General features: G+C 40.9%; 1 protein-coding gene across 4 annotated transcripts in view; it reads left to right on the forward strand.

The window, feature by feature from the left end:
* Window positions 1–9801, forward strand: part of CNTRL (centriolin) — a 64753-nt gene extending 54952 nt beyond the window's left edge. For all 4 annotated transcript variants that reach the window (XM_081896257.1, XM_081896256.1, XM_081896255.1 and 1 more), the window contains 5 exons: window positions 3486–3761; window positions 4262–4324; window positions 4777–4986; window positions 7627–7710; window positions 9421–9801. In XM_081896257.1, coding sequence (XP_081752383.1) covers window positions 3486–3761; window positions 4262–4324; window positions 4777–4986; window positions 7627–7701 — 624 coding nt within the window. In that variant the 3' untranslated portion in view covers window positions 7702–7710; window positions 9421–9801. The remainder of the gene's footprint in view (window positions 1–3485; window positions 3762–4261; window positions 4325–4776; window positions 4987–7626; window positions 7711–9420) is intronic.
* The last annotated feature ends 1896 nt before the right edge of the window (window positions 9802–11697 follow it).

The raw sequence follows: 11697 nt of genomic DNA on the forward strand, positions 1-11697 counted from the left end.
TCAAATCCCTCCAGGTCGAGGACATCGGTGTTCTCCAACAAAATCCAATCCTTCAACCAGCAGAGGGCTGCAGATTCATAATATAACTTCAAGTCCGGCAGGGCAAACCCCCCTCTTTCTTTCGCATCTGTTAGTATTTTAAACTTTATTCGGGGCTTTTTGCCCTGCCAGACAAATTTAGATATATCCCTCTGCCATTTTCCAAAACATTCCACCTTATCCACGATCTGGAGGGCCTGAAACAAAAATAGCATTTTCGGCAATACATTCATCTTTATAGCAGCTATTCTGCCCAACAAGGAAAGTTTCAGTCTTGACCATGTTTCCAAGTCTCTTTTGATCTCTGACCAACATTTCTCATAATTGTCCTTAAACAAATTCAAATTTTTGGAGGTCAGGTGCACCCCTAAGTACTTTACTTTTTTAACCACATTTAGTTCTGTTTCTTTTCTGAACTCCTCTATTTCAGTAGTTGTCAAGTTTTTTGCTAAAACTTTAGTTTTTTGTTTATTCAGCTTGAATCCCGCCACCCGACCAAAGTCAGAAATTAATTCTAACGCTCTTTTAGTACTAGAGGCTGGCTCCTGTAATGTTAATACCAAGTCATCTGCAAATGCTTTCAGTTTACATTGTTTCTCTCCGACCACAATTCCCTGTGCCAACCGGTCATTTCTAATCATGTTCAATAGCACCTCCAGGACTGAAATAAACAACAGAGGAGATAGAGGGCACCCCTGTCGTGTCCCTTTTTCAATTTTGAACTCCTCTGTCACCACGTTGTTTACTATCAATTTAGCTTTTTGTTCTGAATAAATTGCTTCTATTCCATTTTCAAACCCCCGCCCTACTCCCATCCTTTCCAAATTTTTCTTCATAAACATCCAAGAAATGTTGTCAAAGGCTTTCTCCGCATCAATAAAGATCAACACCGCTCTTGTATTTGAGTTAATCTGTAAAAATTCCAAAATGTCAATGATGTTTCTTGTGTTGTCAAATAAATGTCTGCCAGGGAGGAAGCCTGCTTGGTCCTTATGAATCACTTCATTTAATACTTTCTTAAACCTGCTTGCCAAAATGTCTGCAAAGATTTTGTAATCCACATTTAGGAGTGAGATAGGACGGTAGTTTTTAAGTTGAGTTTTTTCAGTTTCTGATTTTGGTATCAACGTGATGAAAGCTTCTTTCCACGTTTCCGGTGCCTTCCTCCCCTCCATAATCTGATTACAAACTTCCAACAATGGTTGTATCAATGAATCCTTCAATGCCTTGTAATATTTGGAAGTAAGTCCATCATTCCTCTGCATTTTTTACACCAAATACAAAAGAATAGGGATCATCAGTAGGGTCGATGACCATTTCATGTGGGGCTTCCATTCCTGGCCCTTGTGCATGTCAGCAGAGCGCGTGTAAGTGTGCCCTGCACTGCCCACGTCACCCTTTTAGTGACATGTTTTGTGACATTTTCAGTCACTTCTGGGTTTGGCACTGTGCGCACATGTGCAATCACATGTCTTTTGAACATCCGTTAATCAGTCGTTGCCTATATATCTATAGTGCAGAAAAAGTGGATGGAGAGTTTTCCTTGCTGTTTCCCATAAACATTAAAACCCAGGATTATCCAATGAAATTATCCAGGATTATCCATTCAGGGTGAGCAAGAGGGGAAGACTTCACAAAATGCAGAATTAATTTATGGAATTTGTTGCCATAATATGTGTTTATGACTATAGAATTAGATAGCCTTTGATAGACCTCACCTTCTCCAGGAAAAAGCTATCAGCCATCCATGTTCAGAAGCAGCAAATCGCTGAGAACAAACAACACAGGACATCTGTTTACTTTCATGCTCCGCTTGGGGATTTCCTATGGGAAGGAAGCAGGTTGCTGGACTAGATGGAATTTGATCCAGCTAAGATCATTTTGAATGCTTCCATAGGAACAGTTTCAAGGCAGGCTTGACTTCTAACACTGCTCACTTTATAACTCAAGAGCAATGGCTTCTTTTACACATACAGAGGTTTGATTCCAAGGGTTCTGTGTATACACGAAAACACACATACTCAAACCCTTGAAGCCACACCCTCATGCGCATCCCTAACCTTCCAAAGAACTTTTAAATTCTCTCTTCCTTTACCTGAGAAGGCCCACTCAGCACACTGGCTCTGAGATGCTCTCACAAGATCTTGCAAGGCCATCAGAGTGCCTGCAAGACCTTGTACAACCATCCCAAGGCTTCCGGAGCCAGCACGCTGAAAGGCGTTGCCTAGTAAGCAAGGCAGAGAGCTTAAAAGCTGTTCTTGCATGCATTTAATTTGCACAATTTCAACCAGCCAGCCTTCAAACATGTAAGATTAAAATAGTACAAGTTACATGAGCATAAGAAATAATTGTAATGTAGCTACAAAATCTGTGGCTCCAAGCAGTAGGAGAATTAAGCCTGGGCTCAAATATTTTCTGTTGGCTTACGCTCAGGTTGGATTATGTGCCATCTTTTATCATGCCCAAAGAAATCAAACTCCTCATAAGGAGGAAATCGTCATCACCAACAGTACAAGCTGGAATTGTGTACAGCAGTAGGTCTTGCCTATATTTTTAATACTTAAAGGTGGTTGTATAGAAGTGGCTAAGGTGGTCTTTGTAATTTGATAAATTAGTTTTCATTTATCCAATTTTGCACCCACATGATTAAATAGCTAAGTTTTGACTACTATGTCATCCAGCCATTAACATAGGTTGTTCAGTTACTCAGCAGATTCCATACAATCACTTGTGGGGCTATTGCCACAAACACAACCAAGCCAAGTCACATGGAGATGGCAGTTACAGGATGCAGCTGTTGCAATTTTTGAGATAATTGAGGCCTGAAGAAAGACAAATTGCACCTATGATGTTACCATTACCTTAAAAAGGTAAATGTAAAGATACCCCTGACGGTTAGGTCCAGTCGCGGACAATTCTGGGGTTGCGGTGCTCATCTCGCTCTATAGGCCGAGGGAGCTGGCGTTTGTCCACAGACAGCTTCCGGGTCATGTGGCCAGCATAACTAAGCCGCCTCTGGCAAACCAGAGCAGCTCACGGAAACGCCATTTACCTTCCCACTGTAGCAGTACTGATTTATCTACTTGCACTTTGACGTGCTTTCGAAATGCTAGGTGGGCAGGAGCTGGGACCGAGTAACGGGAGCTCAGCCTGTCACGGGGATTCAAACCACTGACCTTCTGATTGTCTGATCGGCAAGGCCTAAGTTCTGTGGTTTAGATCACAGTGCCATGCGCTTCCCTTTACCATTACCTTATTCTCACATAAGCAGCAGTTCCTCCAATGCTAGCCAGATTAGGAGCCCCACCAGTGACCCTATTCATTTCTGCCACTGATCACATAGGGCCTGCTGGGTGTCTGCATTGGGTCTGGTTTGCTAATTGGCTGTTAATCCTTAGCATCCTCTCTGAAATCCTTCTGTCTCACCCTTGTGTCCCATTGCTTAGATGAAGAGTCAAGAGAATTTAGAGAAACAACACAAAGAGATGAAAGGGACAGTGAAGTCACTTAAGCTGGAAGTGAAAGACAAAATGAGAACCGGTTTGAAGGATCTGAGTCAATCCCCTCCAAAGCTTTTGGGAGAGCTGGAGACTACTTTTGAGATTGAAAGAAGACCTCAGAGTGACTTGGAAAGTCTGAAGGAAAATTATCCTTTCACAAATAATGAGGGAAGAATGCTGTGCTTTGATGAAAAGCTGGACCTTTCCAAAGTCCACATCACGGTAAACACAACCCTACTAAAATCAGTGTTAAAAAAATCAGAGCTGCTTCAGACCATCAATTTTGCATGCAAGCAAGAATCATTCTTCCTGTATTGTGCGTCTTATGAATCTCAGTTTGAAGCAACCAACTCCTGCATCTTCCCTGCTGTGGTACACCTGCATTGGAAACACAAACATAGGAAGCTTTCCCCCACACTCAGGCTCCTAGACTTTGATCAGTGCCACTTACAGTCCTAGTTTCTATTTCTTTAAAAATAAAAAACTAGAGGTCTAAAACCCGTTTTAAATAGATAAATAAATCCTGAACTCCTTGAGCTGCTGGAACTTGCAAGTAGGGTTCTGTAGTTATGTAGAGTAGCTGCAGCTGCATGGTGTTCATAGCCCTGCTAGTTTATGATGTCACTGTCCTATGTTCATTATATGATGATTACCAACCTGCAAATCCTACCTTAATCTTTTTATCAGGCCACTTGTTTCAATCTGTTCTCTTTTCCCTCAAGGATGAACAATGGCGTGGAAAAGCACGCCGAGAACAGCTGCAGCACCATGAGGATCGGCTCAAGGTACCACAACAGTTCATGTACTAGGTTCTCAGCCTTTGAGTAGGGGAGGGGGCTAATATTTCCAGTTATTGTGGGAGGTCAGTTTTCCTTGATAGTATGCACACCTTTTCCCCGCAATGGGGTGTGCTCCCGTTGTTCGGTCCCAGCTGCTGCCCACTTAGCAGTTTGAAAGCACGTCAAAGTGCAAGTAGATAAATAGGTACTGCTCCGGCGGGAAGGTAAACGGCGTTTCTGTGCACTGCTCTGGTTTCGCCAGAAATGGCTTAGTCATGCTCGCCACATGACCCAGAAAAACTGTCTGCGGATAAACATCGGCTCCCTTGACCTGTAAAGTGAGATGAGTCGTCTGCAACTGGACCTAACGGTCAGGGATACCTTTACCTTTATGCACCCCTATATTGATATAGCACAGAATTATCTAATAAACCAGTTAACTCAGTGTGTTCTTTAAGGCTCAGCTTCGTCAGTGCATGTCAAAGCAAGTGGAGGTGTTAATTAAAGGAAAACAGCAGACTGAGGGCACCCTCCATAGCCTGAAGAGGCAAGTTGATGCATTGGATGAACTAGTTAGCAGTACTTCAACAGACTCGCAGTTTCCATCCTTGAACTCCTCAGGGTTAACTGACTCTCTGCACGAAGAGTCAGTTCTCACAATGAACCAGGTAGGTTTCCACATTGATTTGGATTTACTGCTTCTGTGTAGGGGAGATCCTTTCTATTTTCATTTATTTTAAAGTATACCCTGCCTTTTGATCAAGTGATGATCAGTGGCTTACACCAGAAAAAAATAGCCAATGGTTCTTGTTCCTCTGCTGGGGGCAGGGTCCAGAGTGTCCTCCTTTCCCTCCTTACCCCTCCCAGAACAGCTGTTGAAGCAGTTCTTTCTGGCTGGAGGCAACTAGTAGAAAACTTTCTCCCTATGTCTTGTGTTTGCTTGAATATCAGAAATTAATTCTCTGTGGTCTGAATATACATTGGCTTTTCACATGCATATTTTCTAAAAATTTTGGAGCTTAATTGTATGTTGGTTTTTAACAGGATTTTGTGATAGCTTTGTGTTAAAATGTGTGTCCCTCCATGCATAACCTGATACTTCAACATTTCATCTCAGGATAAAGTAATAGGATTTGAAAAAGAAGAATCAAAATTACAAAAAGTATTATTACAAAACTCAAAAAAATATATATCCAAAATGTATAATTTATTATTAGAATGGGAATTAAAGGATGAAGAAGTAAAAGAAGTTATGATCAAATGGGCATGTGATATAGGATATGTAATTCGGCTGGACCAATGGGAGAAATTATGGAAATATGACATCAAATTCACGGCATGTTATACAATAAGAGAATTTTTTTTGAAAATGGTATACCAATGGTACTTAACTCCAGTAAAATTGGCTAAAATTTACAAATTAAAATCGAATACCTGATGGAGATGTAAAAAAGAAATAGGAACAATGTTTCACATGTGGTGGGAATGCCGACCTATTAAACAATTCTGGAATGAAATCTATGAAGAACTCAAAAAGATTTTAAAATATCTTTTAGTAAAAAACCGCAGGCATTCCTTTTAGGTTTAATTACAAATGATATCCCCGAAAATCAAATGAAAGTATTCCTTTATGCAACAGCTGCCAGGATGCTTATAGCTAAAAACTGGAAAGGCAGAAAAATTCCATCAGTGAAAGATTGGCAAATTAAATTTTGTGAATACATAAATCTGGCAAGACTCACAGCTTACATAAGGGGACAGTCGGACCAGAAATTATTAAAAGAATGGGGTTGTGCTAAAGAGTATATGAAAAAACATTGTTCTGGAGTTAGTATATTGGTATGTAATGAATGATGCTTTACAGGGTTAAAGAATAAGAAAAATGGTGTAAAAAAGCACAAAGATGGAAGTAATCTAATTAGACACAACAATACAGTAAGAGTAAATTTTTTGAGGTCTTAGAACAAAGGAAGGAAGTCAATTTGTGTTTATGTATGTAATGATATGGTTTTGTTCTGTAGATGTGTGCTTTTTTGTTTTTGTTTAGTTTTGTTTTGTTTCCTTTGCCCTTTTTTTCCTTTTCTGGTTTTTTTTTATATGTTCCAGGGATTTTTGTCTGTATAGTACTATTTTGGATTCAATGTTTGTAATTTTTGTTATGATTCTGCACTGAAAATAAAAAAATTCAAAAAAAAAATCATCTCACTGAGGCTGTTTCTCCCAAACTACACCCACCTGTCCCCCATCTGATGTCAGCTGTGGGGCAGGTGGAGATGTGGCTAGATAGACTGTGGAACTGATCCCTGCAGAAAGCAGTCCTGTCAGTCTTATGCGCAGCACTTGGAGATCATTGAGCACAGGACTTGCAAAGTGCTTTCCAAATGCCCTGACAATCACCTGGCTGCTGGGCGCTGGGAAAGCACTGCACAAGGGACATCCCAACCATCTATCAAAGTTGCCCCATAAGGGCTGATAAGGATCTGGCCCACTGAGCCAAGCAGGCTTTTCACTCTTGATTCACTGAAAGCAGGGGTGTGTGTCTTGAAAATTTAGCTGCTCCTCTTCTACTCCTCTTTTATTCAAAGCAGATATGTTCTTTTTCTCCTATTTGTGTTTCTGCTCAGTTTTTTGTTTAGCATTTCTTTAAATTCCTTAGTATCCTTTCTCTCCTATTTGTTTCTACGTAACCACTCTAGTTTGTATTTTGCTTTTTTTTTCTTACCTCTTTGCTGTTGGCTCTTCTTGCCCTCTGTCCCTGTTTTGTGAGATGGCTGCAACGACCAAAGCTAAAATAAAATGCACTGTAAAATGCATGTTACAGTGGTTAAGAAAAAGCCTCCCAGATGGCTGCCTTGGAATAAACTGCCATGGATCTCTTTCAAGTCCTTTTAGTAGACACTCCAGTAACAGGCTTTCTCTGCAGAGCCAATTGCCTAAACTATAACAGGTTTGATTCTAGTTATATCCTTTTACTGAACCACCTTGTTAGCAGTTTATATTTTGTAAGGGTTTTGGAAAACTTCGGCACAGGAGGAAGGGACTGGGAGATGTACTACTCTGAGCAATGAATTTATTCACTTTGAATGTTCTGACCTGCTTATCTTGAATAAAAGTTTTGTGTATCCTTTCTCTTTATATTTTACCAAATATTTTAGCCTGCTGTAAGTCTTACAATAATATAATCAAAATAATAATCATAGGGATTATGCTGCTATTATCCATATCCCAGAAGCAAGAAAAGTCAATGGCTCTTGCAATGTGTTGCCTTCTCAGTTTTTTTGCTCATTGAATGGGGATATCTTTTCTAGTTTTCTAGATCTCCTTCCAGGACAACAACAGGTATTTCAACACAATCTCCAGGTATTCATCAGTACAAGGCATAATCCCAGCAGGTAAGAGTCGTGGGGTGATAACAGTGGAATGTGTGGAATTGATCAATAAATGTTAAAATTTAGACTGAAATATAAATACAATTTCTAGGGCAGGGTGACTGTGGCCCTGCAAATGTTGGACTCCAACTCTCATCAGCCCCAGCCAGCATAGCCATTGGTCAGGGGTGATGGGAACTGAAGTCCAGCAACTCCTGGAGGGCCACAGGTTAGCCACCTCATTCAAGGGAGTATGTAGTTCTTATTTCTAAGTATGACATTTTTTTGAAAGTCTAGCATCTGTGTAACCAGCCTTCCTCCATGTAACTCGGGGGTCATGCTCATGATTTATGGCACTTATGCTTACAGTTTTTAATTGCTAATGACAGCCTTCCCCATCCTGGTGCCCTCGATATGTTTTGTACAATTCTGTGTTGCCCCAGGTTGGGGTAGGGTAACCTGTGGAGAGCAGTGCATGAGGTTCTTCTACATCTTCTGTAGGGCATTCCAGAACCTTAAGTGGGATCCAAGCCTGTTACCTGTTCTGGAGCAGGAAAAGCTCAGAAAAGCAGGGGGAGGGGGAGACACCACTCCAGGGTCACATCTTGCCACAGGAAAATGAGGGGAGGACATAATTGCCCTCATCTAACTATTCCTCCATAGTACCATAGATTTGCAGTCTCCTGCGTGTTGTTCTTACAAACACATAATTAAGATTACACCCCCATTGAGTGATGGGCAGAACTCCTTAAAGTGTCCAAGTCATGGAATTCTGCCCATGGCGTCCTAGCAGCAGTTTTACCTTCAAGCAATGGCACATCAGCCCTGAGTAAAGAGCACTTGGGTTGGACCAGGTGGAGGACTTATCCCACCTAATCTGAGGTGTTAGTGGAAGCAATGCCAGAGAGCTGTCAGAGAACCTGGAGACATTGTCAGTCTCTCAGGCCTATCTCCCCCCTAGATTTTATCTCCAGCATTGTTGGTCAAGCCCACATACAGACCACAATTTAATTATAACACCTCTGCCCTGGATGAGGTCACACCAGCAGTTCCCAATGGAGTAAAGGTCTGCCTAAGCCTATAACAGTACCCTTCGCAGAGTTTGACAGGGTGCGTAATGTTGAATGAACCAACCCTCCAAAAGGTAAAGCATTTCTGGGTGGCATAATCCCCACTGCTCCCTAGTGGACCATTATCATCTCTTTAGACCTCATGTTTCTAGAGTGGCCTCCTTGCTGTAGTGATCCTTACTTCTCCCTGCTGCACATTGTGTTGGATTCATTATTTTTCTATAGTCATAAAGACTTTGTGGTGGGTTGCCTTGCTTTTCTAGTACTGTACATTGTGGGGGAAGCTAGGTAGCCCCTTCCACGGGAGAGCATCAGTTGGATTAAACCCTATCTTGTCACCAGAGGGAGGTGCTCTTGCCAGCCTTCTGGACTGCCCTTCCTAGATGCAGAGAAAAATTAATTCATGGTAAGCAGCTCCCCTTTTCCTAGCTCTGCTAGCAGTTAGGAAGGTAACAGCTTACCCAGAACCTGAGGCAACACAGTACCTCAGTTTACTTCCAGCCAGACCAGCATCACCTTTCATGCTTTAGAAATGACTTCAAGCTAAAAAGTTAACTAAAAATCCTTTGTTAATCATCAGTAAATTAGTATGATTGTAACCTTGCCATTTGTGGCAAGCATATTTTACAGTAATCACTGAAGTTTTTTATTATTATTATTATAGGCAAGCAGTGAAATACAGCTGTATTGGTGCAGCCCGTGCCAATAGCCTGGCTTTGAAGGCATCAGAAGACTACCTCATTGGTTTCCAAGTCCCTGTTAACATTCCTAAAGACATTTTAGTTGTGAGCTCAGGTGTTTTTATTATGTATGCACACTTACTTGATTTTTTTTTCCTATGGAGCACTTCTGCAATGCAAGCTAGAGTGTAGCATTTGCAGTATTGAAAGTTACAGCCATTGATGTATGCATCCTTTTGTTTGGTGGGGTAGGGGTGCGTGAATTTATTTATATGTGGGTGAATGGGCATAAGTTTTTTAAGCATTTTTAGTGAAAATTTGTATTCTGTTGATTTTTTAAAAAATAAATAAATATCCCCCCCCCCAATACACCTTGCATTTTCTTCTGCTTTCTGTAAACATAAATATTTATTGATTGGTTGTTCCACCAGGTTCCTATGCATATCTAGGATGTTACAAGGCAGGGATGAGGAACCTCAGGCCAAAAAGCAAAGTACAGCCGCCTTAGGCTGCTTTATGTATCTAGTCCTTGGCTATATACCCTTCTGTGTCATGCATTCTTTGCCTGCATGGTGTGTTTGTGTAGAAATATCAACCTGTGCACAGCTGGAATGTTGCCTACTTTACAAATGCAATGGATGTGACTTTTTGAAACTAGCTCCACCCAGGTTGCCTGTAAGGGATCAAGGCTCTCTGAAAAATGTTGCCCACCTAAGGGATTTGAATGTGTCCTAGATTTTGCAGCAATGACTGCTTCCATATTTCCACCAGAAGCAAATTTACTCCCCACTATGAAGGAGGTATTTAAAGTATGGGGGTTGTCTCCATCTACCTACTTAGAAGATGGCAGGGTCATGTGACTTAACTTTTATACAGACTGGCTGTCTCACCTCACTTCCCCTCCTCACCCCCCTAACAGAGCTTTTTCTCAGTTTACACACATAAGTTTTGTCTCAGCTCTTAATTCTGTTGCAGTTTACCTCAAATAGTACTTTATTCTAATTCCTGCTTAAACTCTTAAAATAAAAAGTAACTTTCTCCTCTATTTCTCTCTCTTTCCACTCCCATTCTGTGATCAAGGACTGCAGTGCCACAGCAAATGGCTGTTGTCCATTTGAGCTACTGTGGAAAACTAGCATAAACTTTATTAACATAGCAGAAGCTGACGTTTGTTCACTAGGGGTTGTTCTAAGTAGACTCATTGGAAGTAACATGACGTTGCTTAGGTTTACTAATTTCAGTGGTGTCTGCCATTTGAATAAAAGGGTGGAATACAAAACAACCCTTAGCTATTTTTTACTGGTCTGAATGTTGAGATCCACCACGCATACTTGAAATTTAAGCAATGCTGCACTTACAAAAATGAAGTGAGCCCCCTTTACCTAACAATAATAAAACATGTGCTTTTCAAGATCAGTTTTTCTTCCATCAAACTGATTATGCAACTTCACAATTCTTCAGTGATATTCTCCAATGAACTTTAATGATTAAGACTGACAAGATCCAAGAGCAAGTAGAACCAGAAAGTTTAAAAGCAAAGCTCAAGAGGGAGAACTGTACTTTCCACCATTCCAAATCTAGGGCTAGGTAATGCTGCATTGGGTGGGATTTTCAACACCATTCCACCATGTGTGAGGATTGCCCCTGTTAAAATGGGAACTTGATTTTTTTCTAACAGTTTCCTCTATTTGGAGAGCCTACCTTTCAGCCAAGATTAATCCACAGAAATGTACATTAGTGATAAATGAGTATTTTCTAGCAGCCTTTCTGGTTGTTGCCTGTTTATAGCAATAAGGTTTTAGGCTCTTCCCTACAGGAGGTTTAGATAAAAAAGATCTGCAACTAGACTTGAGGACTGGTTGATGGTGAAGCAGCACATCTGTTGGTCTTAACATTCCGTGCTTTAAGTGTTCTGCAAAAGGATTTAAAGTCTAAAGGCAAGCATGCTGATTGTGCTTCAGCTACATAGGTATGTAGCAGCTCACCTAGAATGATGGTGGGGGTTTTTGCTTTCACACTACCATAAATATTCATAGAGAGCAGGCTAGGGAGGATTAAGTTTGATACATTATACAATAAAGCCATCTATCACCTTCTGTGACAAATATTACCCGGGTCTAGAACCTTCACACATGGAATAATATAGCAAAACTACAACAACTGTGGTCTAGGGGGTTCATATAAAAAGGGATACTTGCTTCATGTGACTCACAATCTACACCCTCTTGAGTGCACATCTTCAAAGAACGACCACTGTCATG

The sequence above is a fragment of the Podarcis melisellensis genome (assembly GCF_964234715.1).
Source record: "Podarcis melisellensis genome assembly, chromosome: Z".
Taxonomy (NCBI): Eukaryota; Metazoa; Chordata; class Lepidosauria; order Squamata; family Lacertidae; genus Podarcis; species Podarcis melisellensis.